The 27,303-nt window shown below is 48.2% G+C and overlaps 1 protein-coding gene across 4 annotated transcripts in view; it reads right to left on the reverse strand.

Moving 5' to 3' along the window:
• Nucleotides 1–8,636: 8,636 nt before the first annotated feature.
• Tmem44 (transmembrane protein 44) overlaps nucleotides 8,637–27,303 on the reverse strand; it is a 36,764-nt gene continuing 18,097 nt past the window's right edge. For 2 of the 4 annotated variants that reach the window (XM_029470836.2, XM_029470838.2), the window contains exons 9-11: nucleotides 24,217–24,375; nucleotides 12,725–12,757; nucleotides 8,637–9,487 (exon numbers count right to left, since the gene is read on the reverse strand). In XM_029470836.2, the coding sequence (XP_029326696.1) occupies nucleotides 9,380–9,487; nucleotides 12,725–12,757; nucleotides 24,217–24,375 (300 nt within the window). In that variant the 3' untranslated portion in view covers nucleotides 8,637–9,379. The remainder of the gene's footprint in view (nucleotides 9,488–12,724; nucleotides 12,758–24,216; nucleotides 24,376–27,303) is intronic. The other 2 variants (XM_029470837.2, XM_021185409.3) reach the window with 2 other exon arrangements.

Here is a 27,303-nt window from a genome sequence, read left to right on the forward strand (position 1 = left end):
AAGGTCATATCCTTGGTAACTGCCTCCCAGCTCTGGCTTTCAACAGCCCAGGCTCGCTGGATGCTATGATCTCATCTCTAGACAACACAGGCCAGGACTGGGTGTTATTTAGATTCCTTCCAGACCCAGCAGGGTGGCCCGGACACACTAACCCCTCAGAAAGTATTATTTGATGGCCGGAGAGACTGCTCAGACGTTAAGAGCACTGGTTGCTCTTCCAGAGGACCCTGGTTCAATTCCCAGTCTCCACATGGTGGCTCATAACTGTTTTTAACTCCAGTTCCTGGAACTGGCACTTTTATAGACATATACATACAGATAAAAACATCAATGCACATTAAAATAAATAAAATTTAAAAAGTGTTAGTTGAATGAATGACTATAAAGGAAGGGAAAAGCCAAAGAATATGGAAAGGCAAAGGAGGCAGAAATGTAACCCCATTCATAGGCTAGTCAGTGAAGTCTGATTTAATGTTGGTCCCTTGAGAGAGTTCGACATTTGTTCTGCACTGTGACTGCCCATTGGAGCACTGGCCTGTCTCCCAGTAAGTGTGAGTACAGGGAGAGGTGAAATATCAGTATTACTAAGCAACATTCCTCGTCTCACAACCGCTTGTGATGGGAAGACATTAACTATCTCACTTTACAGCTGAGGAAACAGAGGAAGATGGTTCCATGTCGAGCTCCATGTAGCTCTGGGGTAGGGCGCTTGTGGAGCACTCTCTAGCATGTGTTCCCTTTCTGCTCAGTGGGCTCTGCTCTGCCTCTCTGCCTCTGCCATTAAGGCCAGCATCTCAGACTTATGGTTATTCTTTGTCAGCCGGACTGGATTTGGCAGCACACCTCAAGGAGACTCTGAGGGAGTTTCTAGCGTGGTTTAACAGAGTGGGGCAGACATGCCCTGAGGGTGGTTGGCTCCCTGTGGGCTGAGAGCTGAAAGCTGAGCCTAACACTTACTTCCCTGAGCCTCCTGACTGTGGATGCAAGGTGAGTTGTCCTGCTGCTGTGCCCCGCCCCCTGCAATGAGGACCTGTACCCCTTCAAATTGTGAGCCCCCCCAAAAAAAACCCTCTTCCTCAAGTTGCTTCTGGATGGGTCCTTGGTCATAGTGACAAGAAAAGTAACTGAACTAGTCCAGTCCTAGCCTCTGTCTCCCATCTTCCCTGACATGCCAACACTGGCTCTTCCAGGACACTGGCTCACTTGGGACCGTAGGCGAGTCACTAGATTAACTGCCGGGGGAAATATTTCCTGCCCAAGGCTGCTCTGTGACCAAGGTAACACACTGGGTAGCTCTGCTCACACATCCTAGGGTCTCCTCAATCCTGCATGCTCACCATTTTAACTGTATATATGGCTGGATAATATAAATGTGCTCGAGCATTGAAAGACAACCAGGTGAGTTTGAAGGAGAAGCAGAACTGGTCCTGAAAATGGGAGAATCCGAACAAACAAAAGGCTTTGTGCCATGAGACGGTAACAGCGGATTTCTCTTTGGGATGTTTTGGAGTTTAAAGGGCTCTTTCATTGCCTCTTAGGCCTCTTTGCATTTCCTGGCAGGCAGAAGAGGTGGACATATATGTGAGCTTAATAATAACAGCCAGGCCCAGTGGCTCACAACTATAATCTCAGTAATGAGGAGGCTAAGACAGGTTCAATAGCAGCCTAGGCTATATGATGAGTCTAAAGTCAGTTAGGACTACACAGTAAGAGTCTATTGAGAGAGAGAGAGAGAGAGAGAGAGAGAGAGAGAGAGAGAGAGAGATCAGAAAGAATCCTACAACTTGTTAGTGGTAGGAGTCAAGACTTGCCTTCTGAGTCTAAGATCCATGACTGTCTGATGTATAGCAGGCCAGAGCCAGCTGGGGACCCACCAGGTCCTGACCCACCAGACAGTATTATGCCTCAGCCAGGCCTGAGTGCAGGCCCTTCATAGCCTTGTGTTTTATTGTATATTATCTTATCTCAATAGGAAAAGGCAATTGAGGGAGAGAATTTCCTTGTCTGGACGCTCCAGGCTTTCCGTTTGTCCTGCTTCCCTAGTCCAGTCCACCCTTGTCACTCACAGCCGCAGAGGCATCTTATCCGGCTCTCTCCAGGCACCTCATCCAAGTCACAGGGCCTGTTGTTTTCTCGGGGCCAGGAAACCTGGGGTCTGGAGCCCGTCCTGGCCCATCAGTATTGCTTTGCTTGGCACCCAGCCACACATGAAAAGCTGCTAAAAAGTGGCCCCTGGTCACCGAGCTCTTTCATTCGAAGAACCTGAGGACTTTAGGGCCTTGCTAGTAAGTGTGATTGATGTCCCAGAGAGCCTTCTCAATAGGGCTAGCACTGAAAGCCTTCTGTTTAGTCTTTACTTTCTCCAACAGCTTCCTTTGTAAAGAGCCAGTTTATAGGGAGAGCCAGAGGTGGTGGTACACACCTGTGAGTGGCCGTATTTATGCTGGAACCTCTGCAAGAATAGCCAGTGTTCTCAAACACGGAGCCATCTCTCCAGCTCTGGTTTTTGTTTTTTAAGCCATGTGAGAATGAGAAATTCAACTAGTAAAATTAAACCTAGAGATTCATGTTAGGAGAATAGATAATCCACTCAGGTACAAGCCCAAATGATCTCAAGGTAATTTAAATGGGCTCTTCAGTTATAGTTTTCTTTCTTTCATGTTTAGGTGCACTCTCACTATATAACTCTAGCTGGCCTAGAACTCACCATGTGTGCCAGACTGGCCTCATATTCACAGACCCACCGGCCTTTGCCCCTTGAGAATCAGAACTAAAGGTGTACACCAACACACCTGGCATGCTTTATGGGTTTTTTTTTTAAGTTTAATGCAAAATATGTCTTCATTAAAGTACAATTGTTAATCTTCCCTATTAGGTAATTTTGCATCCTACCCCAAAGTGCTAAGGATTGTGCCAGGGGTTCCTTCCGAGTAGCTTAAAAGGGATTATCTGGTGAAGTATGACTATTCCTATAACTCCCAAACTCGGGTGACTGAGATAGAGGAACTGACTTCCAAGCTAGCCTGACTGATATAGAAAGCCACAGGCTATGCTGTGACACAAACAAACACGCGAAAATGTCCTGAGAATACAGTGTCTCTCAGGGTCCCTAGGTTGCCTGTAAGAAAATCATTTGAGAAGCTAGAATCACACAGCCCTGCCCAGACCTAGGACCTCATCAGGGAGGATGTTCAGAGCCTGTAACGGAGTATCAGAACTTCAGGGGATACACATTCACTAAGCGGTGCAAGCTAGTCAGAGCCTCCAGAACCTGAGAACTGGCTCTTGTCATATGCAGCCAGGCATCCTGGGACGTCAGGGTGGTGACAAGTGTCTGTGAGCTTCTGTTTGGGTTGTGGCCTTAGAGGATCCCCTGGCTTGCACGGAAAGGCTCCATGTACTGGACACTTGCAGGATGAGAAGGATGGAGGAAACCGTCCAGTTCAGGACAGAGCAGCAGAGATTGCCAGGCTGCGCCAAAAGCTGATGATGGTCAGAGAGGGCTCAGGTCTATGTGACCTAGGAACTCAGAAGCTGGGGTCTGGCTGGGAATTACCAGGGTCCTGGTAGGAAGCCTCCACAGCGATTCCGAATGCGTAGCAGGTTGTTTCTACTTGTCTGTTTGCCAACGTCCCTGTCTAACGACTGTGACTCCCAACCTGCGCTTAACGGAAGCTAGAGGCAATCTAGCTAAGACACTTACAGCCTTGGCAGTTGTGGCTGGAAAGCAGGTTGTCGCTGGGGATGAAGCTAAGCCGTGCTGTGCTTGCCTGTAAGGTGCATGAGTGGAGATGATGCTGTGCTCTGGGTCACACCACAGTGTGGCTTCCAGGCTGAGCCTTGCCACGTGTAGCTCCACTTGCCCAAACATCATTTGGCTCCATTCTGAGGGGTGACTCTGTGCCTTGCTGTTCATGAGAACATCAGCACGCGCCCGGCAACACCCATGAGGCACAGACTTAAGAACTTACTCCTAAAAGTCGAAATCCATTACTTATACAACGTTAAAGTAAGTTAGGAGTGTAGGAATCACACTTGGGTGTGATGACATCCTTATCTGGAAAACCAGGCCCAGTAACTGTGAAACACACTAGACCAACAGAGTATGCACCATCCTCACCCAGATTACATAAAAGGACACCCCACCGGGCAATGCCAATCACCTCTCTACCAGTGCCCCCACAGGATTCCTGTGTAGTCCTGGCTGTCCAGGAACTAACTCATCCACCTGCCTCTTCCTCCCGAGTTCAAGGTATGCACCACCACCACTCAGCTGCCACCCAAGTGTTTACTGTTCCCAGAGTCCCCGCTCAGCTCAGTCTCCACTGCTAGAATCTCCATTGTCAGTCTATCTGCTCATCTGTCCAGATCAGGGCCTTCACCTTGACTCCATAGTTCTGAGCTGAGCCTCTGCAGTGAGGCTGTACCCTGTGACCCTACGGCTTGACTATCTCTAGCCTAATATCCAGACTATATATCTTATATATTTATATATCTTAGCATCTATATATCACCTGCCATAACTGCATCTGTAAAGCTATCTGTCTCTGCCCCCAGTAAAACCTCTGACTCTGCCCCCTTCCTTTCACAGGTTGTAGCTGTTGTGTAACCCACACAGACAATATTCATACAATTTACAAGGTGGTATGGGTGTGTGGTCTAAGAGTTAGTATTAGCACTTAAGATCCAGATAAAAGAACTTGTGTTTGCCGATTGTCTGTTACCAAGGGAAATCTAGACTTCCAAGTAGCTTTTGAATTTACTGTTAATACATTTTGACATTGTGCAAAGGCACGCACGAGCAATCTGTCGCTGGAGGCAAAACAAAATACCCAAAGGAAGCTGAAAGTGAAGCAGTTGCGGATGTGTGGGCAGACCGCCGTTGTTTTCCTTATAAACTTTGGCACGATCTGATTTTCTTTTGTTAAATCGTGCACCTGCATTTTTGTTTAGTAAAAAAGTTGAATGCACTTAGGTAGAATGGTTTGCAGTACAGCTTTGGGCTCTATTGGTCAGTCGCAAACGCACAGAATAGCCTTATACTATATCTACGTCGCAAATATACACAATAGCCTTATAACGATCTTTTAACACCTCCCTCCCCTGACCCCCAATGGGGAGACACTTAAGTCAGAGGTGCCCAGGCAGAGAAAGCCAGGAGCTAAGGTCCAACGCGCAGAGCCTGCGCTGCTCTCAGGGGTGGCTGCATGTTGCGCATGCGCAGGCCGCTTCCCCTCCCCCGCATCCCGGAAGTGCCCCAAATGGAGTTGTTATCCTGACTCAGGCCCGCTTTGTGTGGCTCGGCTGCTGGAGGACACTACTTGGTATCCCCCAGGGCCGTCGAGGGTGAGCTTCGAAGTCAGAAGAGGGGGCAGTGACTCGGAGGGAGAGACCGGCCCCTTAGCCATCCCCTGCGGAGTACGAAGAAATGCCCCGGCCTCCGCCATCTACGGCGGCCGCTGCCCGCAGTGTTCCGGTGCTACTGGAGTAGGATCCTAAGCGTTTAATGACCCGCCCTGATCAGAAACCGTAGTCCCAAATGTCTGGAGCCGCATTTGGCTGTCAGATTTAGGGCAAACAGAAAGCAGATTAGACAGACATTCTTCGGTTCTGGCGATAGAAATGAGAGCATGACGTGTTTCAGGCACGCGCTTTGCCTCTGAGCATCCATTCCACTTGATTTAAAAAAAAGAAAAATTGCACCGTTGAGACTGAGTTTTGCAAAAATGACCCAGGCTATTCTGTAGCTCGAGGATATTGCCAGCTAGCCTCCTGCCTCGGTCTGGAATAACTGGGATCACAGGCGGTGTCACCAGTCCTTACGCCTTCCTTATTAGGCGTTCTCTGGATTGAGCTAGCACCAGTCTTGAACTTGTCAGAGACCATCTCTCACTAATTAAAGAGCTTTGAACACTTCAGCACATCCGGGTTTGTCGTAAACAGCCTCTGCCTTTTAATTCTGGGTTTGTTGTAAGCAGAAAAAGATGAGAGGGTGGAAGAAAGTTGATAAGTGACTGCCCAGGCAAAAGTGAAGGAGTGGAAAAAGAACACGCAGGGAACTTGGGAAGTGTCCTGAAGGTTCTGCCCCGTTTTTGATGCTAGAAATGAAACCCGGGGTCTTGTGCGTGTTAAGTATTGCTGATCCACTCAGCTATATTTTACCCCTATTTATCTCAAACAGGTAATAAAATGTAAGCAGATTGGGGGGGGGGGGAGTGGTAAAGCTGCTTGCTGCCCAGAACCCACATGGTAGAAAAAGAGAACTGACACCTACCAAGTGTCACCTGGACCACCATACACACTCTGTTAGTGCAGGCGCAACACACACAAGTTGTTAAAAACAAACAACAAAAATAAACCAGGCGTTGGTGGCGAACGCCTTTAATCCAAGGACGCTTGGGAGGCAGAGGCAGGCGGACCTCAGTATTCAAGGCCATATAGAACAAGTTCCAGGACAGTCAGGGCTACACAGAGAAACCCAGGCTCAGGAGAACCAACCAACCAGTTAATTAAAAAATAATAATAGCCGGGCGTGGTGGCGCACGCCTTTAATCCCAGCACTCGGGAGGCAGAGGCAGGTGGATTTCTGAGTTCTAGGCCAGCCTGGTCTACAAAGTGAGTTCCAGGACAGCCAGGGCTATACAGAGAAACCTTGTCTCGAAAAAACAAAAAACAAAATAATAATAAGTAAATAAATTGAAACATTTTCAAGGTGTATATGAAATTTACCTTCATGTAGTGTGTCTTTCTGGATGTGTGTAGAGATGTTAGTCTTATGTGTGAACTGCTGACTGGCATAGTCATGAGAGAAAAAAGGAAGTCTTAACTATTTTCACGATGGGGATGGAACCCAAGGGCTCCTGCTTGTTAGGGAAGTGTTCTACCATCGACCTGTAGTTATATCCCCAGCTCAGTGGTGGTGGTTTTTTGTTTTGTTTTGTTTGAGACAGGGTCTCACTATGTTGCCCTGGCTGTCCTGGAACTCACTCTACACCAGGCTGGCCTTGAACTCAGAGATCCTTCTGCCTCTCTCTCTCCCAGATACTGGTATTAAAGGAATGAGCCACCACACCCAGCCTGGTTTGTGGGTCTTTTGAGACTGGGTCTCAGTAGCCAGGCTGACCTTTAACTTGTGGAAGCTCTCCTGTCCCAGCTTCCCAAAAAGTGTGAGCCACTAGGCTTGGCCTTTCTTGTTATAGACGGGGAAAACCGTGACTCAGCAGAGAAAGGGCGACACACTTATTCAGACCCGGCACAGGAGACCAGCCACGCCCCTTCCTCCACCCAGAGCTTCCTTAAACTAGTAACTCATTTCTCAGTGTAACAGCAGTGCATAGATCATCAGACGGTCCTCATGACCTCTTCCTGGAGTGACTGGATGGATTTAAGGGGATTAGTTCTTCAAGGTCTGCACAGTTGTTCTCTCCCCACACCTCCAGGGTCTCATATATCTCACGCCAACCTTTGCTACAGAGCTAAAGATAGATGACCTTGAACTTCTAATCCTGCTGCCTCCCCTTCCCAGACTCCGGGTGTCTATCATCCTACCCCTGATGCTGCACTGGAAGCCAGGGCCTTGCACGTGTTAGGAAAGCATTCGCCCAACTAAGCCACAGCCCTCCAGGCAAACTCTTAAGAGAACTTAGTAACAAGCTCTCTCCTTAAATCATCCAGACATCTCTGGCGGGTAACATACCTCAAACTCCAGGAGTTTAAGCAGGGCCTTCATTACCATGGATTATGGCCACTTCTACTCGTGAGGCTGATACTTTGGATACCGTATTTAAACGTGTGTCCTCATCTGTACAGTGAAAGACTGGGCACAGCTGCTGGGGCCTGTAATCCCAGCACTTGCAATGCTTCGAGGTAGGAAGGCCATGATTTTGAGGTTATCCTGGCCTCTTACAGTCCCTGGTTTTGTTTGTTTGTTTAAGGAACGTACTTGAAGCACGTGTCTCACATTTACTCTGTACCCTTGACCACATTTCTGCTTCATGAAAAGTCAGGGGTGAGAAACTCAATAACTGTAGTCTGCTTGAGCAAGTCGGTTACCTTCCTGCTTTGGTGTCCTGCCTGGCTACAGGACTCAGCACTAGCCCCCTAACCTCCACAGCCTGCTCTTTTCCAGCTCTCTCCTTACAAAACCACGTCACACCAGCCATGCCGGCCACGTCAGGTTTCTCCTTCCTTGACTAGATTTCCACCCTTCCCTGCCTCTAGATTTGAATGTTCCGGGCTGGAATGTTCCACGTCACCACATCCCCCATGGTCCACTCCTCACAATGGTTTCAGTGGTTAAGACAGCAGAGCAAAGCTGACTTCAGCAAACCACCTCACAAGAGAGCGAGAACCCAGAGCAGATAAAGTGGCTTTGAATTCCAGTCTTAGAGGTCACCCAAGGGCTTAGGAACCATGCAGAAACCTGCATGACCAACCAATCTCCCCCGGCACCCCAGTCTTCATTCACACTGTTGGGACTTGCCCTCAGGAGAAACTGGGCAGCTGCGGCTGAGTCACAGATGGGTCATGGGCCAGCTGCGGGCAGAGCTGTGTGCCTTGGCATTGTTCCCAGGTCCCCTCGTGGCAGCCCTCTGTGCTGGGATTCAGGCTGACTCCTGTTCTCCACCGTGAGACAGTTTTAACTCATTCAACCAAAATTTATTCACCCCAGTGCTTGCTCCTGCCTGGCCTCATTCCCTTTACTCATTCCCTCACTCATGGTCACGTTATTAAAATCATCCTCAAATCGCCTGCCCAAGGATGGAAGTGCACTTCGAGTTGTGTCCGAATGCAAAGCACGCTTTCTGCTACCCCCTTAAAGCACATGAGACCCCGTCACCCAGCCTCAGCATACATTTTGCCAGGCTGGAGGGAGTCCTGCTGCTCCAGAGCACGCAGTAGTTGCCTTTGTCCTGCCAATGATCTGTTAACTGGAAGGCTGAAGCCAGTTCCTGTACATCTACCCCGGTCTCCGGGCTGGGGGACCCACTCTTTCACCTGGGCTTAGTTGAGTCTTGAAGAATTGCATTCTGCTGAGATCCAAATGGTAGCTCTTGGTGAGTTCGATCCCATTGTTAAGCAAACAATATTTATGCTTGAATCGCGTGGGACTAGATCCCCTGTCATTTGGAAGAAAGTTCATCTTTACAAACAGGCTCTGTCTGTGAACTGGGCATGTGTAGAGCCAGGGTCCCCAGCTCCATTTTGAGCTATGGTGTAGAATAGCCATGCTAGGTGACAGCTCAGGGCTCCTCACTCCCTGGGGAGTGTCTGTAGCGGCTTCCATTCCTGACCTGGGTGGCCTCAGGTTGGTCCCCATCTAGTCACTGACAGACTCCCGACTTTGAGTTCCGAGCTGATGGCTTGGCTCCCGAAGATGTTAGTCATCAGAGGCCAAGTCCACGGGGCTCAAAGAGGCCCTGCGCACCTGCACTCTAAGGAGTTCCGCGTCCTTTTTCCTTTCAAGGTTGACATCTTCAGGGTCCCACTGTGGAGAAAAGACAGAAAAGCTATCTTGCTGTGACAGATCCTTTCCAACTTTTATAGCCCGGCCACCCCCAAGAAACACCCAAAATCCTGGGTCTTATGACCGCAGCAAAGACAAGAAAAAATCCGTAAGCACAAGCTAGCCGGGCCTGTGTTCTAGGATCTCGAGAGACAGAATATAGCTTTATTAACTTTAGCGTTGTGGGGGATGGATCCCAGAACCTTGAGCGTGCGAGGCAAATGTCATAGCACTCAGTTAAGTCTCCTGCCCTCACGCTGGTATCTCCTCCCCACACAGCGTAGCTTTCAGTCAAGGACTGACAGAACAGCCACCTTGAACAGAGTAACTCCGCCTCCCGTTCCATCTCCCCCATCTCTTCCTTCAGTGATCTCTGTCCTGAAATCTCCTCCTGGAAACACTCCTGGACAAGAACAGGCCAACTTGGCTCTCTGCAGCCCAAGGGGACAGCTTCTCCAGCAGCAAGCTGGAGATTCAGTCCAGTGAACTCTTCCGGCCTCACTTGTTACCTACACCACGCATCGCATACGCACACAGACAGCTCTGGCCTCTCTTTAGACATCTGCCTCGCCCTCCCGGAGATGACAAGTTCCTAAAGAGCAGAGCAGAGCTCCACCTTTACCCCCATGTAGGCTTTTCTTTCAGCTTGGGGCTCAGTAGACTTGTCTAAAGTAAACACTTAAAGGTAGACTCAGAGCCTTGCTGATGGCTCCGTTCCCAGCGTTTACAGCGCAACTCACGACTATCTGTAACTCCAATTCCAGAGGACCTGGCGCCCTCTTCTGGCCTCCTTGGGCACTACAGGCATATGGTACACATTCATGCAGGCAAAAAAATCGTCCATATACAGACAATAAAGTAAATATTTTCTAAAAAGCCATTTCAGGACCAGTGAGGTGGTTCAGTGGGTAAAATGTGTTTGGTGCTAAGTCTGACAGCGCGAGCTTGGTCCCCGAGAGCCACGTGATGAAGGGGCAGACTTGATTTTCTGTGTGCGCACGCGCACACACTTAATTTTTAAAAAGCTGATTCAGCATGATGGATACTGCCATCACCGACTCCAGTAAAACTAACAACTTGAAATCTGCAGAGGTCTGAAAGAAAGGATTAGAAAGCGAGCCTGTGAGTACAGATGGAGCTGTCTGCAGAATATCCTTCAAAGACAACAAAGCAGAGAGTGAGTGGGTTCTGCGCATTATTTAAGATGAAGAACTTCAGAGCTGGGCATGGTGGTGCACCCTGTTAATCCAAGCACCCCAGAGTTTGAGGCCAGTCTGTAGATGTCTACATAGAGTTCCAGGACAATGGGACTATACAGCAAAAGCCTGTCACAAAAAATACAAACCCAAACAAGAAAAACCCAGAAACAAGCAGTGCTCAAGGAAGCAATGTCAGCTTGGACTGAAAGACCTCCCTATTCGGGCAGGATCCTAGACCCAGACATGCACGTGCACCCAGGGAAAGACACTCTGTGGTCACAGATCACTTCTGAGAAGTCCCAGGGGACACCTTCAGTGCTCTCATGTAATGTCCATAGCTCTAAAACACAAGCTTTGGCTCTGTTCTGAATAAAGAGCCTAACTCAATTAATGATTCACCCTGTACAACTGAGCCAAGATCTACTTCTTGGTAATAATAAAAAAAACAAAAACAAAAAACAAAAACCACCCCCCACAATGGGCTGGATGGATGGCTCAGTGTGTCAAGACTGTTTTTTTCCCACAACCATTAAGGACTTGAGTCTGGAGCTCTGTGACCCCAGTGATGTGAAGGGCAGAGATAAGAGGATTGCTGGGGCCTGCTGCCTGCCAGTCTCACTGAAAAATGCAAGGTTAGTGGAGAGACCGTGACTCAAAGAATACAGTGGAGAGAGGTTAAAGACATGATTCTTGGCCTCTACAAGTGCATGATATTCTGTACAATCTTATACACATGTGCATGCACACACACACACACACACAGAGAGAGAGAGAGAGAGAGAGAGAGAGAGCTAAAAAGAACCCTGTATCCCAGTATCCCAGTGACCCTGCAAACCTGGCACTGAGATAACTTGGTTCACGCAGCTCAGCCCTCTGGGGTACCTGTCTGGGGTTCTGCAAACTTTCTGCATAGTTGTGATTGCAGACTTGGCACCTTTAACCAAACTCTTTCCATACAGCAAAGATTCTCCATCTTCAGAGCCATGTGCTCGGTGGCAGAAGCAGGGACCTGTTCTGCCCTCTGAGGATGGCCAGGACACCTTTTATGAAGAGCCCAGACCTGAGTCCAAGGTCGGAGATCTCAGAATGTTCCCTGGATCATCAACGCCGAAAGCACCAAGCCACCAGTCGTCGGGCTGACGTTAGGGTCTCTGCAGACACTGACGGTGGGGTGAGACACGCAGTGTGTCATCTTAACAAGCTATTACAGAACTTCTGAGACGCTCTGATGTTTGAAAGCCACTGTTCCAACTCCTCAAACTAAGTTATTAGTTCACCCGCCCACGAACAGAAACAGCCTGACACTTGGATGCGGACTAAATCTTAGAAAGGCAACTGAAATCTCTGACTTCGGAATTTGTAGGATAACATGCTGAGATGCTCTGAGCAATTAGAAAAACACAATTAGAAGTAAGGCATAAATTAATTTGGGTGAGTGATGTATTCTTGTGTCACAAACACTCCTGGGTGATAGATGACAGGCACAGGTGACTGTTGGGAAATATGCTCATCTGGTATTGCAAGTGAGGACTCGGCCAGCTGCCTGAGGACACAGAAAGACAGCAGGGAGCTTGTGGCTGTTTCTCATAACCACTGCCGCAGCCACACCCCACAGACCACCTGTGACCTGTAGCTATTCCACAGACCCTCTCTGAGTGTGTCCCTTCACTGGGTTACACACATCTTCTCCGAGCTCCTCCCTGGTTGAGCCAGTCTACCCTGAATACTCCCTGGTTCAGAAAAGACTTTGAAAGAGAGCACCCTGGAGTCCCGCCTCCTGATCTTTCTTATCTCTTATTTATTTTCTTGGCAGTGCTGGGACTAAGCTGCCCTAGGCTAACAGCTGTCCTACACGTCTGAGCCGCGTTCTGTCCTACACTTCTCCAGACTGGGTTCCCTTTTCGATTTTTAAACCAAAAGAATTGCCGTGTGCTCCATCCAAGGAAGTCTAACAAAAATAGAAATTGGAAAAACAAGCCGTGGAAGTCCCTCCCGAAAGACACCAAACGCTTGTCCGTACCTGCTCCGAGTTTAGGGCTTCCCAATACTTCTGCTGTGGGATAAAAAGAGACAGAGAACAGGTTGGATAGATGGCACCCCTGCCACAGAGCAGAGCGCATCAGCTCATAGCTCAGTGAGCCGAGAGTCAGAGCCTTGGTGGCTGGGAGAAAGGACGCAACACTCCAGCAAGCAGGAAGGTGGTCGCTATTAGCAGGGTAGTTAATTTAGTAAGTTAGTTAAATGATCAACAACAACAAACAAAACAAAACAAAACACAAACGCCATGATTACTATGCAGGCTTGTGGATTCTGGGGGAAATGATTTACAGAGACATAATAATTACTATGATTAGAAATGACGGGTACAAGTAGTTCCAATAATAGTAATAATAACAGTAATTCTTCTATTCATTAACTGCACAGCTGAGGTGATCCAATGCAAACTCATAAAACTAAGAAAGAGGTGCGCATAAAATATCCACCTTGAAATATGGGGTTTGCCAGGCAGCCTGGATTCAGTTTCACTCAGTGTTTATTGCATGGTTGGTTCCACTCCAAGCCTCAAGTATGCCTGACTCAAGCCTCTGGCAGGGCAAGCGCAGGCTGCGCCATCCCTCGGGCTCTTCCTTCAGTGCCTGGGAGACATTGTATTTCTGACACAAGAGCTAGAACCTAGGCTAAGAGGGTACTTGTGGATGGGAGACTGACAAGCAGCCAATGGGTTTAAGGTTATTGGCACATGAAAGCAAAGCTTCTACTGTTCAACTCTTTTCATTAATTAATCAGTTAATGAATGTATTAATTGTGACAGGGACTCATGTAGCTGAGGCTGGCCTCAAACTCACCACATAGCTGAGGTTGGCCTCGATCCTCCTCCTTTCACCTCCCAAATGCTGGGGTCACCAGCGTGTGATGACATGCCTGGATTGTTCAGCTCTTTAAGTGTTCATTTTTTAAAATGCTTCGATTATAAGGTTTCCAGTCATACACAAAAGCAAAGAATAATGACCGCCAGCGGAGCAGCCTGCTCCCCAACCTTCTGATTTGGTATTTTAAAGTAAATCACTTGATTGAAAATACTTTAGAATGTTTCCTTAGATAAGCCCCAATCGTAAATCAGGACTAAACCTAACACTATCTCCACCGTAGCCCCAGCTAACCCCTGAAGAATCCTTAACCTCCACTTTATTTTGCAGGGAGGGGGAACTTACCATGAAACCCAGGGCCTTACACGTGTTAAGTCTGAATTTTTACTGTAGCTCAGGCTGCCCTTGAAATCGAGGCAGTCCCAAGAGCTGTGCTTTTCCATGTGAGACACCACACCTGGCCCAGCTTACTAGAGCTACACCTTGGGCTGTCACTGTTTTTCAACCAAGTAATCAATCAATTTTGTGTAACAGGCTCTCGGTACATAGCAGAAGCTGGCATGAAACGTGTCATCCTTCTGCATTAGCCGTCCCAGTGCTGAGGTCATGGGCATGTACCACCCCTTCTTTTTTAAGCTGAAATATATATGTATATATCATATTATATATAATTATATGTGTGTAAAATATATAAATATATGTGATTATAGATGATTATATAATTTATAGTATATAAAAATACTATATGTAAAGATACACTATAAATTAAAATATAAATCTTTACACACACATATATGTTATATATATGAATATTATATGTATATAATTGTCGCTCATATTAATCCCTTCCTATCCTTCCCTGCCTCCTCCATGCTAGCGCTCACCTTTTCTTTTCCCTAAGAGGAGTGGAAGCCTTACTCAGAAGCAGTGATAGCACAGATAGCTGCCACAGGGCAGGGGCTCCCAGGATGAAAGCACTCAGCCACACCCATCTTTTTTATGGCATTCTTCTGAGGAAACATATTTGGAAAATATTCGTAAGAAGAGGTATGAATTATTTAAACTGATGTGAAGTAGGGGCCGGGAATGTTTCATAAGTTTAAATTGTGGTGGAAATAAGAAGAGAAATTAAATTCCAAAGCACTTTGCTTTTCGTTAGAAAATACAGACGTTCGAGCGAAATGTTAAGTGGCAAAACGTTAAGTTACAGTTAGGATGCACTTGTTTCTTTAAGGAATGTTTCCGATTGCAGTGTGCTATCCTGGACTGGATCCAGCTGCTGGAAAACTGCTGAGATCCAAACAGAGCCGGGAGTCCAGCTGGTAGAAACGTACTGAGTTCATTTCTTAGCTTTGCTAAATGTAGCACGTTATGTAATATGCGAATAGAGCAGCTGGGCAAAGGGCAAACGGAAAATCAGGACTAATTTTGAAAAAATTCTGTACATCCAAAATTATTCCAAAACGAAAAGTTTATTTAAAGCCAAGCAAACCAATAAGTATGCGTCTCCCAGCTGGGCTGAAGTGAAACTTTATATAAAGTCTTTCCAAGCCGCCGACACCAGGGACAGCTTGAGAGTGTGGGAGAGCGCCCTCTGCTGGAAGGAGTCATTAGGGTTTGCTGTTGTTATTCATTTAAGATAAAGAGTCTCTTTTAAGATTAATCTAAGAGTCTCTTTTAAGATTAATTTAAGATAAAGAGTCTCTGTCTAGAGGAGACTAAGCCCAGCCTGCGATGCTGGGATTACAAGGATGCACCACCACACCTGGCTTCAAGTTAGCATTTTAAGCCACTGATAACAACATCCTAAGATGCTCACTAAATTCAAATCTTTGCAACGGAGCTCTCTCCTCCCAAAAGACTAACAATAAATAAAATGTTTTAGGTCTTTTTCTGTTTTAAGAACAACACAAACACAAACAAACATGGTTTTGTTTGTTTGTAAAATTTTCAAAAAACAGTGTCCTGGCTGGCGCTAGGGAGGCGGAGAGCAGGAAGACCTGGTTTTCAAGGTCTACATATTGATTTGAAACTAGCCTGGGCTACTTAAGATTCTATCCCAAAAATATACACACACCTGGGACTGGAGAGATGGCTCAGCAGTTAAGAGCACTGGCTTCTCTTCTAGAGATCTCAGGTTTGAGTCCCAGCATCACATGGTGGCTCACAACCATCTGGAAAGTAACTCCAGTTCCAGGTGATACAAGCGCCCTCTTCTGGCCTCCTTAGGCACTGCATGCACGTGGTACACAGACACGCATGCAGGAAACACTCCTATCTTTGGGAGAGTTTCTGAATAGTTATTGAATAGCCTTCTGAGAACAGTTATTATTGTCATGCTATATGTATAATGGTGACATGCATTTACTACTTACAATGCAATAAGATCAAATTGTGCAAATACTTTTTCTCTTTTGCACTCAACAAACATCTCTCACACACAGCCTTTATCCTTCGGGATGGGATCTTGTTATGTCTGTGATTCAAGCCAGCCTCCGGCTCCCAAGGACTGGACTCCAGGTGTTGCCACCACACCTGGCGCCACAGATTCCTGAGTTGTTCTCAAGGTCCTGACTGCGTCACCTCTGTGAACCACCGCACAGAGTTTCCACTCACGTGCTCCCTACAGCTTGCTTTCCCAGGCTTCTGAAATCAAGAAGCAGGCACTAGGTTTTTTTTGTTTTGTTTTGTTTTGTTTTGTTTTGTTTTTTGTGTCTACACAGCATGTGGCGATATTTCTCTTATTCCTGAGGAAGTGGAGGGTGGCTAAGCATTGAGAAAAGAAGGTCACATTCTAAGCTTAAGACAGACTGTGGGAACAGGAGCATCAGGACCAAGGACTTCCTCTTCTATGTAGGGAGAAGTGACTGCTCCCAAGACCAGGGAGGTAAGATGGCACTGGACGCGACATGGGTCACATTTTCAGACTGGCCATACAGAGACAAAATAGGTTCATCTTCCATAGATCGGATTAAATGGATTTCTCTTTTTGCCTCTTGCAAACCTTAAAATCCTACACCATATTTTCCCACACTTTCATTCTTTCTGTTTCCATTATTATGTTCATTGCTGGGAACTGAACCCAAGGTCCTAACCAGCCTACAAAAGCACTCTCCTGTTGAGCCACATCAGATCTATGTCTTTTTAAAACTCATACAGTATTCTTGACTATGGTGGTTTAAATGAGAACGGTCCCTATTGGTTTCATATATTTGAATGCTTGGTTCCCAGTTGGTGGGGCTGTTTGGAAAGGATTAGGAGGTGTGGCCTCATTGGAGAAGGCGCGGTCTCATTGGAGGGGGTGTGGTCTCATTAGAGGGGGCGTGGCCTCATCGGAGGGGGTGTGTCCTTGTTGGAGGACCTGTGGCACTGGGATTGGGTTTGTGTCTCCCTCTGCCTCGTACTTGTGCTTCAAGATGTGAACTCTCAGCTGCTGCTCCAGCACATGCGAACCTGCCTGCTGCCATGATCATGGAGCCTCATTACAGCAATAGAAAGGAGACGAAGGATAACCCGTTATACAGCACTTACCCTGGAGCCGCTGGCATTACAGTCCCTCCTCTCCGACTGCCTCACATTCCCTGTCCTTCCTGGGCTGAGACGAGGGAAATAGGATCTGCAGCCTGGAACAGTCCATGGGACATAACGTGCTTTATGGAAGGGCAAGGCTTTCCAGCAAGGCCTGACTGCTCTGGGTGGTCTGACTGGCAGGCTTCTCCAACAGGTCTGGACAGGCCCATTGTGCTGGATCAGAGAACGCAACCTCAGCCCACAGTGGATGGGCTTCCTTTGTGAGAATGACACAAAAACATGCTAAGGTTGGAAGGAAAGGGCAGCCTGGAGGGGTTACTGTGTGTGCAGATCATGTGCAGAATCCTATGTCTCTAGACTCTAGTCATACTGATACACAAATACCTTAGAGCAAAGGGAGGGAAGCGGCACACCAGGGACTCGATCACGAAATTTGCAAGCAATGTTGCCAATAAAGTGCTCCTCTGGTCAAGGTTAACTTACAACTTCTGGGGTTTGAGTCACAGGAACAGAAATGTTCTAGAGCGGATGTGTGGGTACATAGTGGGGTGTGTGTGTGTGTGTGTGTGAGCATGTCTAGGCTGCCACTGACACAGCAGTTATCAAGGACATTGGTCCTCTTGGCTGGTGACTTGCCCCCTAAGCTTTCCTGAGGGGGGCGTCTTTCTTTCTAGTTTGGGATGGGAAACTGGCCATCTTAGGATTTTATTGCTGTGACGAGATACCATGACCACAACAACTTTTTTATGAAGGACAACAATTAATTCAGAGCTTCAGTCTATTGTCATCATGGCGGGAAGCATGGCGGCATGCAGGCAGACATGCTGCTGGAGAAGGAGCCAAGAGTTCTACATCTGGGTCTGCAGGCAGCAGGAAAAAGAGAGACACTGGGCCTGACTTGAGCATCGGAAGCATCAAAACTCACCCCACACTTCCTCCAGCAAGGCCACACCTTCTAATGAGCCTATAGTCACTTCCTATGAGCCTACGGGGGTAGGGGGTGGGGTGGCTTTCATAAAAAAACAAACAAACACAGACCACCACACTGGCCCAGGGTAAACAATCTTCACCACCTCTTCCAGCTGTGCACCTATACAGCTGTGTACAATTATCTCTTCCAGCTGTGCACCTTTACAGCTGTGCACAATTATCTCTTCCAGCTGTGCACCTTTACAGCTGTGCACAATTATCTCTTCCAGCTGTGCACCTTTACAGTTGTGCACAATTATCTCTTCCAGCTGTGCACCTTTGCAGCTGTGCACAATTATCTCTTCCAGCTGTGCACCTTTACAGCTGTGTACAATTATCTCTTCCAGCTGTGCACCTTTACAGCTGTGCACAATTATCTCTTCCAGCTGTGCACCATTACATCTGGGGGTCTCCATTGTGTTCCACAGCATCAAGACTCCTTCACATTCAATCTTGGCTGGGACTTTTGGCCTTCCCATCATTTCTGATCTTATGTCAGGCCCAGGGCTCTCAGATGGCGCTATAGTGTGTCACCACCCTTGTACCTTGTATTGAATGGGTGCCACGAATAATGTGTGGATTCACGGTCTATGGAGTGTGCCTTCTCCTGAAAATGCTGAGAGTCTGTCTCCACAGAGACCATGTGAATGCCCTTTCTCTATGGCCATCAGCCATAACCACTTTTGAAAATTGGTCATCTGCTCCTCTATGCAGTTTTCTTTAGTGCTGCACTGAAGGCAGGCAGATAAGAGTTTCTACACACCCTGGCTAGTTTTAATATCAACTTAACAGAGTCTAGAGTCATCTGAGAGGAGGGGACCTCACTTGAGATGTCTCTACAAGATCAGGCTGTAGGCAAGTCTGTAGGGCATTTCCTTATTAGTGATTGATGGGGGAGGCCCCAGCCTATTGGTGGTACCACCCTTGGACTAGTAGTTCTATAAGAAAGCAGGCTGAGAGCCGGGCGTGGTGGCACACGCCTTTAATCCCAGCACTCGGGAGGCAGAGGCAGGCAGATTTCTGAGTTCGAGGCCAGCCTGGTCTACAAAGTGAGTTCCAGGACAGCCAGGGCTACACAGAGAAACCCTGTCTCCAAAAACCAAAAAAAAAAAAAAAAAAAAAAAAAAAAAAAAAAAAAAAAAGAAAGCAGGCTGAGAAAGCCATGGGGAGCAAGCCAGTAAGCAGCCCTCCTCCATGTCTCTGCATCAGCTCCTGCCTCCAAGTTCCTGCCCTGTTTGAGTTCCTGTCTTGACTTCACGCATTGAATTGTGATTCGGGATATGTAATTCTTTCCTCCCCAAGTTGCTTTTGGTCTTGGTGTTTCATCACAGCCGTAGGGAGGTGACTAAGCCCTATGGTTTTCCCAGGGGAGTGTCCATGGCAAGTGTGGCCTTGTTGGTCTCGTGCCTTCTGCCGACACTGAGATTCGTGAAGATCCCAGTGTTTCATCCTGAGCTGGACAAGACAAGGTGTAATACACATGAGTAGGAAGACTGGGGCAGAAGTCAGTTTTCTCATCTATGCCAGAGCTCAGGCGGAACAACCCTGGCCCTGCCAGTGCTGTTAGGTACCATCTCCTGCAGCGCAGTGGAAAACAAAACAGGCTTCAGAGCTAATGGCACTAGGTTCAAATCTTGGCTGAGCCTCCTCTTCTTCTTTTTTATTCCAGCTATCACTGCCTGGGCTAGCTGGCAATGGCTGGGGTTACAGTTGGGAGGCACTATACTTGGCTTTGTCTTATGTTTCCTCAAGCTAACAAAACTCATCTAGCCTCAGACGTCTGCCTTTGGGGCTGTTTAAAATCAGTAGTGCCTGGGAAGTCTTCACTAGCCCCTGCCAGGGCCTTGCACAGGACACATACAGAGTTAAGATCAGCACTCTGTCGTTCTGATGGATAGGGTATAGAAATACTCTGTGAGCTGGGATACCATGGATACAACATGATGAAAGCATCCCTCGCTTCACTTCCCCAAGTGCATGATGGGAAGTCAGCGTTCACAATAGTAGACACATACCCCAAGAATCTCAAACCACTCTATGAAAGTTAAGAAAATGACAGGCAGTGGTGGCACACGCCTTTAATCCCAGCACTTGGAAGGCAAAGGAAGGCGGATCTCTGTGAGTTCAAGGCCAGCCTGGTCTACAGAGTGAGTTCGAGGACAGCCAGGGCTATACAGAGAAACCCTGTCTCAAACAAATAAAAACAAAAACAGAAGGGAGGAAGGAAGGAAGGAAGGAAGGAAGGAAGGAAGGAAGGAAGGAAGGAAAGAAGGAAGGAAGGAAAGAAGGGGATAAAGGTGACAGGAACTGAGTATCTCCTTGGCCCTCAGGCCTGGACAGTGGATGTAGAAGCATCCACTCTCATCTACGGGGTCTAGCAGAAGCACATGTGGTCAGTGACAGATCAGGCCATAGGGATGAGGGAAATACACTCAGGAGCGGCATCCCAGGAGGGAGGAGGGATGCCCTGGGTGCTCTGAATGTACATCAAGTATGAGAACGATGCCACCTTAGGGAGGAGAGAGGCTAAAGCACAGGATGCGATCTCTGAGGCCTGACTCTGACCCCCCACGTTTCCATCTTTCAGGCAAGAGTTCCGAAGGCGTGTGCAGAAGGTCTGAGCCACTGTGGCCAAGAGGCACTGCTGCTGCCTGCCCGTGGGCAGGCTCAGGCCTGTCCTTCTGTCCTCATATGTTTTCCCTTCACATGCCCACGCTCAGAAAATGTTTGCTGAATGACTGACCAGCTGCCGAGGTGAGATATACAGTTACGCCATCTGCCAACAGACACCTCCTGATATCACTTAGTACCAAACAAACCAAGAAATTTAAGGAACGTGGCTCTCCGCACCAACGGCTCTGAGGAGGTAAGAGCCAGTTAGTGGGCCTGGTGTTTAATCTGAATTTCCATTTTTACCCTCTTCATGCTTTCCAAATTTTCTGCCCCCCAAAATGTATGACATTTAGTGTGTTGCATGTATTAATATATTTAGGTTAGTTCTTGCTGTATTTCCCAGGCTGGTCTTAACCCTGGGCTCTAATCCTCCTGTCTCTGTTTCCCAGGTAATTGGGACTATATGCATATATTATTTTTGCTTGTGTTTTTGAGACAAGGTCTCACAGTAGCCTAGGCTAACCTCAGACTCACAATACGGCCCCAGCTGGCCTTGAACTCATTGCAATCCTCCTGTCTCAGCCTCCTGAATGCTGAGATTTTAGGCTTGAGTCACCATACCTATTTTTATTACTTTAAAAAAATAGAAATGTGGGTCAGGCATGGTGACACATACCTGTAATCTCAGCACTTGGGAGGCAGAGGCAGGAGGGTTGCCTCAAGTTCAAGGCCCATACCTATCAAGTTCTGGGGCCAAGCAGGACTACATTATAAGTGCCTGTTTAAAAAAAAAAAACAAAAAACAAAGAACAAAAAACCACAATGTAAGCTAAGCTGCCAGTAAGACAGACAGATGGACCACACACCCGGAGACAGCCATGACCCCCCTGTATCATGGGAGCTCCCAGCCCTGTGGGCTTAGTCCCACACTCACTGTTTTTTTTATAGGACCTTGGCAGTTGTGCCATTGGCTGTATGTGGTGGAGAATGTGAAGCAGGAATCCTGAGCTGGGGCATCTGCACTTTTTTTTTTTTTTTTTTTTTTTTGAGACAGGGTTTCTCTGTGTAGCCCTGACTGTCCTGGAACTCACTCTGTAGACCAGGCTGGCCTTGACTCAGAAATCCGCCTGCCTCTGCCTCCCAAGAGCTAGGATTAAAGTTGTGGGCCACCACGGCCTGGTTGGATATACATATATTTTTAAAATATTTATTTTATGTATATGAGTACACTGTAGCTGTCTTCAGATACACCAGAAAAGGGCATTGGATCCCATTACAGATGATTGTGAGCCACCATGCTGGGAATTGAACTCAGGACCTTTGGAAGAGCAGTCAGTGCTCTTAACCTCTGAGTCATCTCTCCAGCCCCTGGATGTACATATTTTTACATAGGATTTTAAAAGTGAGACTATAGGGAAGCTCTGCCAGTGCCTGACAAATACAGAAGTGGATGCTCACTGCCATCCATTGGGCTGAGTTCAGGGTCCAATGAAGGAACTAGAGAAAGTACCCAAGGAGCTGAAGGGGTTTGCAGCCCCATAGGAGGAACAACAATATGACCCAACCAGTACCCCCAGAGATCCCAGGGACTAAATCACCAATCAAATAAAACACATGGTGGGACTCATGGCTCCAGCTGCATATGTAGCAGAGGATGGCCTAGTCAGTCATCAATGGGAGGAGAGGCCCTTGGTCCTGTGAAGGTTCTATGCCCCATTGTAGGGGAGTGCCAGGGCCAGGAAGCAGGAGTGGGTGGGTTGGTGAGCAGGGGGAGGGGGGATGGGGTAGGGGGTTTTTGGAGGGAAAACTAGGATAACATTTGAAATGTAAATAAAGAAAATAACTAATAAAAAAAGTGAGACTACAAATGAGGAGAAGAATGGGTTCCACATAGCAGAGGAACAGCCAGGACCAGCTGCAAGGGCAGACTCCAGCAATGCTGGAGACCGCGCTGCCTAGTGCTTAGGGACAGAGCAAGAGGCCTCCATTTCCAGAGAGCAAATATCCCCCTACTCCTCCCCCATGGGCCCCTGTCTGTGCCCTGCCCTGCCCTCACTCTGCAGTCCCTTTAGCCACAGGCCTCAGTGGAGAATGCAGGCTCCAAGCTTCTAGGTGTCCCATATATTCTCAGACTCAGCTTAGGAACATTGCCTGGACAGGTGTACAGGTCCTAGCTCCGACCCGGCCCTCAACCAGCAGCTGTTGAGGGGACAGATGAACAGCAGGTGACACATCTGCACTCACCAGGCCACTGCCACCTGTGGCGGGTGGGCAGGGAAATGGGCAACAGGGAGAGGGAGCCACTGGTCCAAGGGGAGGGTCACACAAGCCGGCCTCTGGATAGAATTCTGACCCATGGGAATGGGGCCCAAGGGGACCCCAGGGAGGAAGGTCCAGAGGTCCAGGACAGGAAGGAAAATGGCCAGGACAGAATGCTAGGTATGAGCAGAGATAGCACGGTACACTGGCTGGGAATGCCTGGGAAAGCACACTAAGCGATCTGGTTTACCCCTCGTCAAAAGATTTGGAATTTTATTTTTTTAGGTTTGGAATTTTTGAGCCCTGTATAAGTCTGACTAACCTTCAGACTCTGGGTAGATAACGATTATTTTGCCAAAAAAGGGCATTAAAAAAAATCAAACTGAACCCAAACCACAGATCAACATTACGTACTGCTTATGTACATCGTGTCACAGACAGGATTTCAACACACAAAAGGCTGGGACACAAAACTCAGTCATTCCTTCCCCAGAAAGGCCAGACTGCATGGTTCTCTGACATACGTGTGAGCCTGTGTTGCCTTTGATCTCCTGTGTCCTCAGACAGACGCAAACTCCCTTGCTGAATGGGGTTGAATGGGGCTGGGTACTCAGAGCGACAGGACGCATCGGAGTTTGTGGGTCCCTCATGTGATGCACATTCTGTTTAGATACAAAGAAGATGGAGGCTGGGTGTGCTGCTTCCCATAGGTCCCGCCTGTGTGGGTCAGGGCCAGCATTACAGGTCTCTGTTTGTGGGGATAAAGAAACTTTTATGGTCAAATGGGCTGGGAAACACTGGTACCAAGCGAGATTCCTGCCTTCCTTTCTCTCTCCCTCCCTCCTTCTCTCCTTTCCTTCTAAAGTGTTCTTATATAGCCTAGGCTGGATTTGAACTCATGCCCCTCAGCCACATGAAGCCTGGCGTTACAGCCTAAACCGTTAATCCTAAACTATAACACTGAGGCTTTTTTAAGAGACCTATTACTTATGTTTTCTGTTTCTTCTTAGGAAGGACCTGAATGTGCAAGCCGTCTATGAGAACTGGACCCCAATATTCAGTGTTTCCCTGACTGGCCTAACCGTGAAACTGTTTGAGTCCCGCCAAGTTTGAAGAGCTCCTCCATAGCCATGCAGAGAGCGTCACTCACTCATGATTAGCAGTCGCGAGGTTAATAAGGCAAGGTTTACAAAGCGGTTCCGTCTCACGGAGGCCCCAGCAAGCGTTGCTAGGTGACATGCCCACGTGCCCTCCCCGAGGGCAGCCCCTGTACCTCCAGGTCCGAGTTGATGGAGGAGACCTCGGAGGAGCTGCTGGAAGACACTCTGGCCTGGATGACCTGGATGGGAGGGTACGAGGGAGGCTCTTGCGAGGAGGCGTCTCCGGTGCTCGTCTGCCCGTCACCAGGCAGCCTGGTGGCGCTACAGCCTGCCTGCAAGGAGTGAAGGAAAGAGTGGGCAGTGGCACTTGGTTTATGTCACCTCTCAACATGCAAAGCATTCCTGCATGTCAGTATTCCACAGGCGCAGAGGTGCGGGCTGCAGTGTCCCCTGGACCCTTATTCCTCAGCATCCAGAGGTGGCGGCACTCCTGTTCCCTGTGTCCTTCCAGATATTCCACATGCACACACTCAAATGCACACATATGTGTGCCCCCTACTTCCACTATAGAAGGTAGCACACTCTATAGTCTCTTACAGGTTTTATGTCCACTTAACAACGTGCCTTAGACGTGGTCTATATAATAAGCTCGGGGGGGGGGGGTGTTGTTAAGAGTACCATTATAGGGCTGGAGTGATGGCTCAGTGGTTAAGAGCACTGACTGCTCTACCAGAGGACCTGAGTTCAATTCCCAGCAACCACATGGAGGCCCACAACCATCTGTAATGAGATCTGATGCTCTCTTCTGGTGTGTCTGAAGACAGCCACAGTGTATTCATATAAAATAAATCTTAGAGAGAGAGAGAGAGAGAGAGAGAGAGAGAGAGAGAGAGAGAGTAGCATTATAGATGCTCACAGTCTATTTAGCCAGTCCCAGTCCATGCTAACCGCGGTAGGTCACACCAGTGCAGTGGTGTGGACAAGATGCTCCTCATAGGCTGAGGCTTGAATACTCAGCCCCTAGTTGGTGACCCTGGGCAGTTTAGGAGGTGTGGAATTGTTGGAGGAAGTACAACGGTGGAGGTGAGCTTTGATGGTTTAAGGTTCCTGCCGTTGCAGCCGGGCAGGTAGTAGTGGCACATGCCTTTAATCCCAGCACTTGGGAGGCAGAGGCAGGTGGATTTCTGAGTTCGAGGCCAGCCTGGTCTACAGAGTGAGTTCCAGGACAGCCAGGGCTACACAGAGAAACCCTGTCTCAAAAACCACCCCCAAAAATAAAATAAAATAAAAAGATTCCTGCCGTTGCTACTTTCCCCTCTCCACCTTGGGTTTGCAAGCCTCAGTTTCCGGTAGCCAGCTCCAGGGTCCAGTCTGCTTCCTCTGCTACCACCGCTATGGAGCTGGAAGCCCAAATAAACCCTTCCTTCTCTAATTTGCATTGGCCGTGGTATTTTCTTGCCACGGTAGAAAAGTAACAAACACAGCCAGACATCTGAAATTTCAGGGTACACAGAGAATCGCTAGGAATTTCTGGATTAAAGGGGTGGGGGGTACATTTATAACCACGACAACTATTGTCCAAAACACATGCCACCAAGACTTTATCAGCTCACACTAGAGCAGCACTAGACAGAGTGGTGGGGAACCTGGGAGACACAGGAGGAGGAGGAGGAAGTTAGTGACTGCATCTGTTCTCTATCTTCGACCTACCTAACCCATCCTTCCAGAGTAGATAGGATTCTGGAGAATCCACAGTGATCAGGAGAGTGCCATCTACTGGACTTTCAGAGCCATGACACCTTCTGGGCTTTGGCCAGGGTCAGGACAATCCTCTCAGTCCCAGCACTTGGGAAGAGGAGGCCGGAGGACTAGGAGCTCCAGGTCATATTCAGCTGCGCAGTGAGTTACAGGATAGACTGGTTACCAAAGACTCTTTCAATACCAACAACCATAACGAAAAGCAAAGGGTTGCGGTGGCGCAGCTGGTTGGATACACTAAAGGGGAAGCAGCAAGAGGATTATGAGTTCAAGGCCAGCCTGGGCTATACTTTGGGTCTGGCAACATGGCTTAAAAGGTGCTTGCCACCAAGCCTGATGGCCCAAGTTTGATCTCCCAGAACCCACATGGTAGAAGGACAGAACTGGCCCCTTTATGTCATGTGCATGACGACCCAACGCACACAGCTTACACCAAAGCTTTCTGAAAGGTGATCTTCTGCTAACTGATTGTCACATCACCGTAGGACACTTGTCCTCTTTGGGTCTCTGTTTCCCAGCCAATCACAGAGAGTGGTGATCACAGCAATGGCGAAGGGACATGATATAAGTCCCCTGACCCCAAATACTGAGGGTTCAGCCCTAGGTGGACTTCGTGTACCGTATTCCATGAGTCAGAGGGGCAGGTGGAGAAAGTCCACCAAGAAACAGAGACAGGATTCTGGTTGCAGCCCTGGGACGTAGGTAAGGGGCACCCTGATGGCCTCAGAAGATGGGAGCTGAAATAGATCCTGTGGGTGGAGTGGGGTTAGGGGCGGGTGGCTCCTAGGCAACAGAATAAATCCTATAATCTCCCAGGGTGTGTTACACCGGAATCAACGGATGAACAAGGGTTTTCCAACGTCCCCGTCGAGGGTGGAGCTGTTGGTCTTCATGGCCATGACCCCTCTGCCCATCTCTAGTCGATCCTGAACCTCTGCCACTGGCAAGCCACGTGACCTTGAGCAGTTATGGAAGCCCATCCCCCCTGCACCACCTCCCAATCCCTGCCACTTGACTGTTTCCTAGGCTGTAAAATGAGAGTAATACGTCCAGGGTCAGCACTGAATTTAATCTATGGCAAAGGCTTGGGCCAGTGTCGCAGCTCCTAAGGACCAGGTAAATGCTGGTTGTGCTGTTTGCAGTCAGTCAAGCCCACTGTGAGGGGAATGAAGGCTGGATGTCCAGTGCCTCAGAAGGGCCTCTCGCCCTCTGGTGGACACAGGTGGAAGAGGCTGGATGAAACTCGCTGGTGGGTAGGGGAGAATGAGGGAGGCACGCATCCCTTGTGAGTGGGTTTGGAGAGGGTGGTTCCCTAGTATCGATCAAGCCACACGGAGGCATGAGGTGACTATAGATGAACACAGTTCCACGCTACTCTTTTTTCTGTGGTTCTGGGGGTGGAACCCAGCCAGGACTTCAGATGCACGCTAAGCAAGCAATAAGCCAATCACAGCCCAGGTCCCATGTCAGAAAAAGCTTCTGAGATGTTTTTTTTCTCACTA

The sequence above is a fragment of the Mus caroli genome, unplaced genomic scaffold, assembly GCF_978045245.1.
Source record: "Mus caroli unplaced genomic scaffold, Mus_caroli_1 scaffold_17, whole genome shotgun sequence".
NCBI lineage: Eukaryota > Metazoa > Chordata > Mammalia > Rodentia > Muridae > Mus > Mus caroli.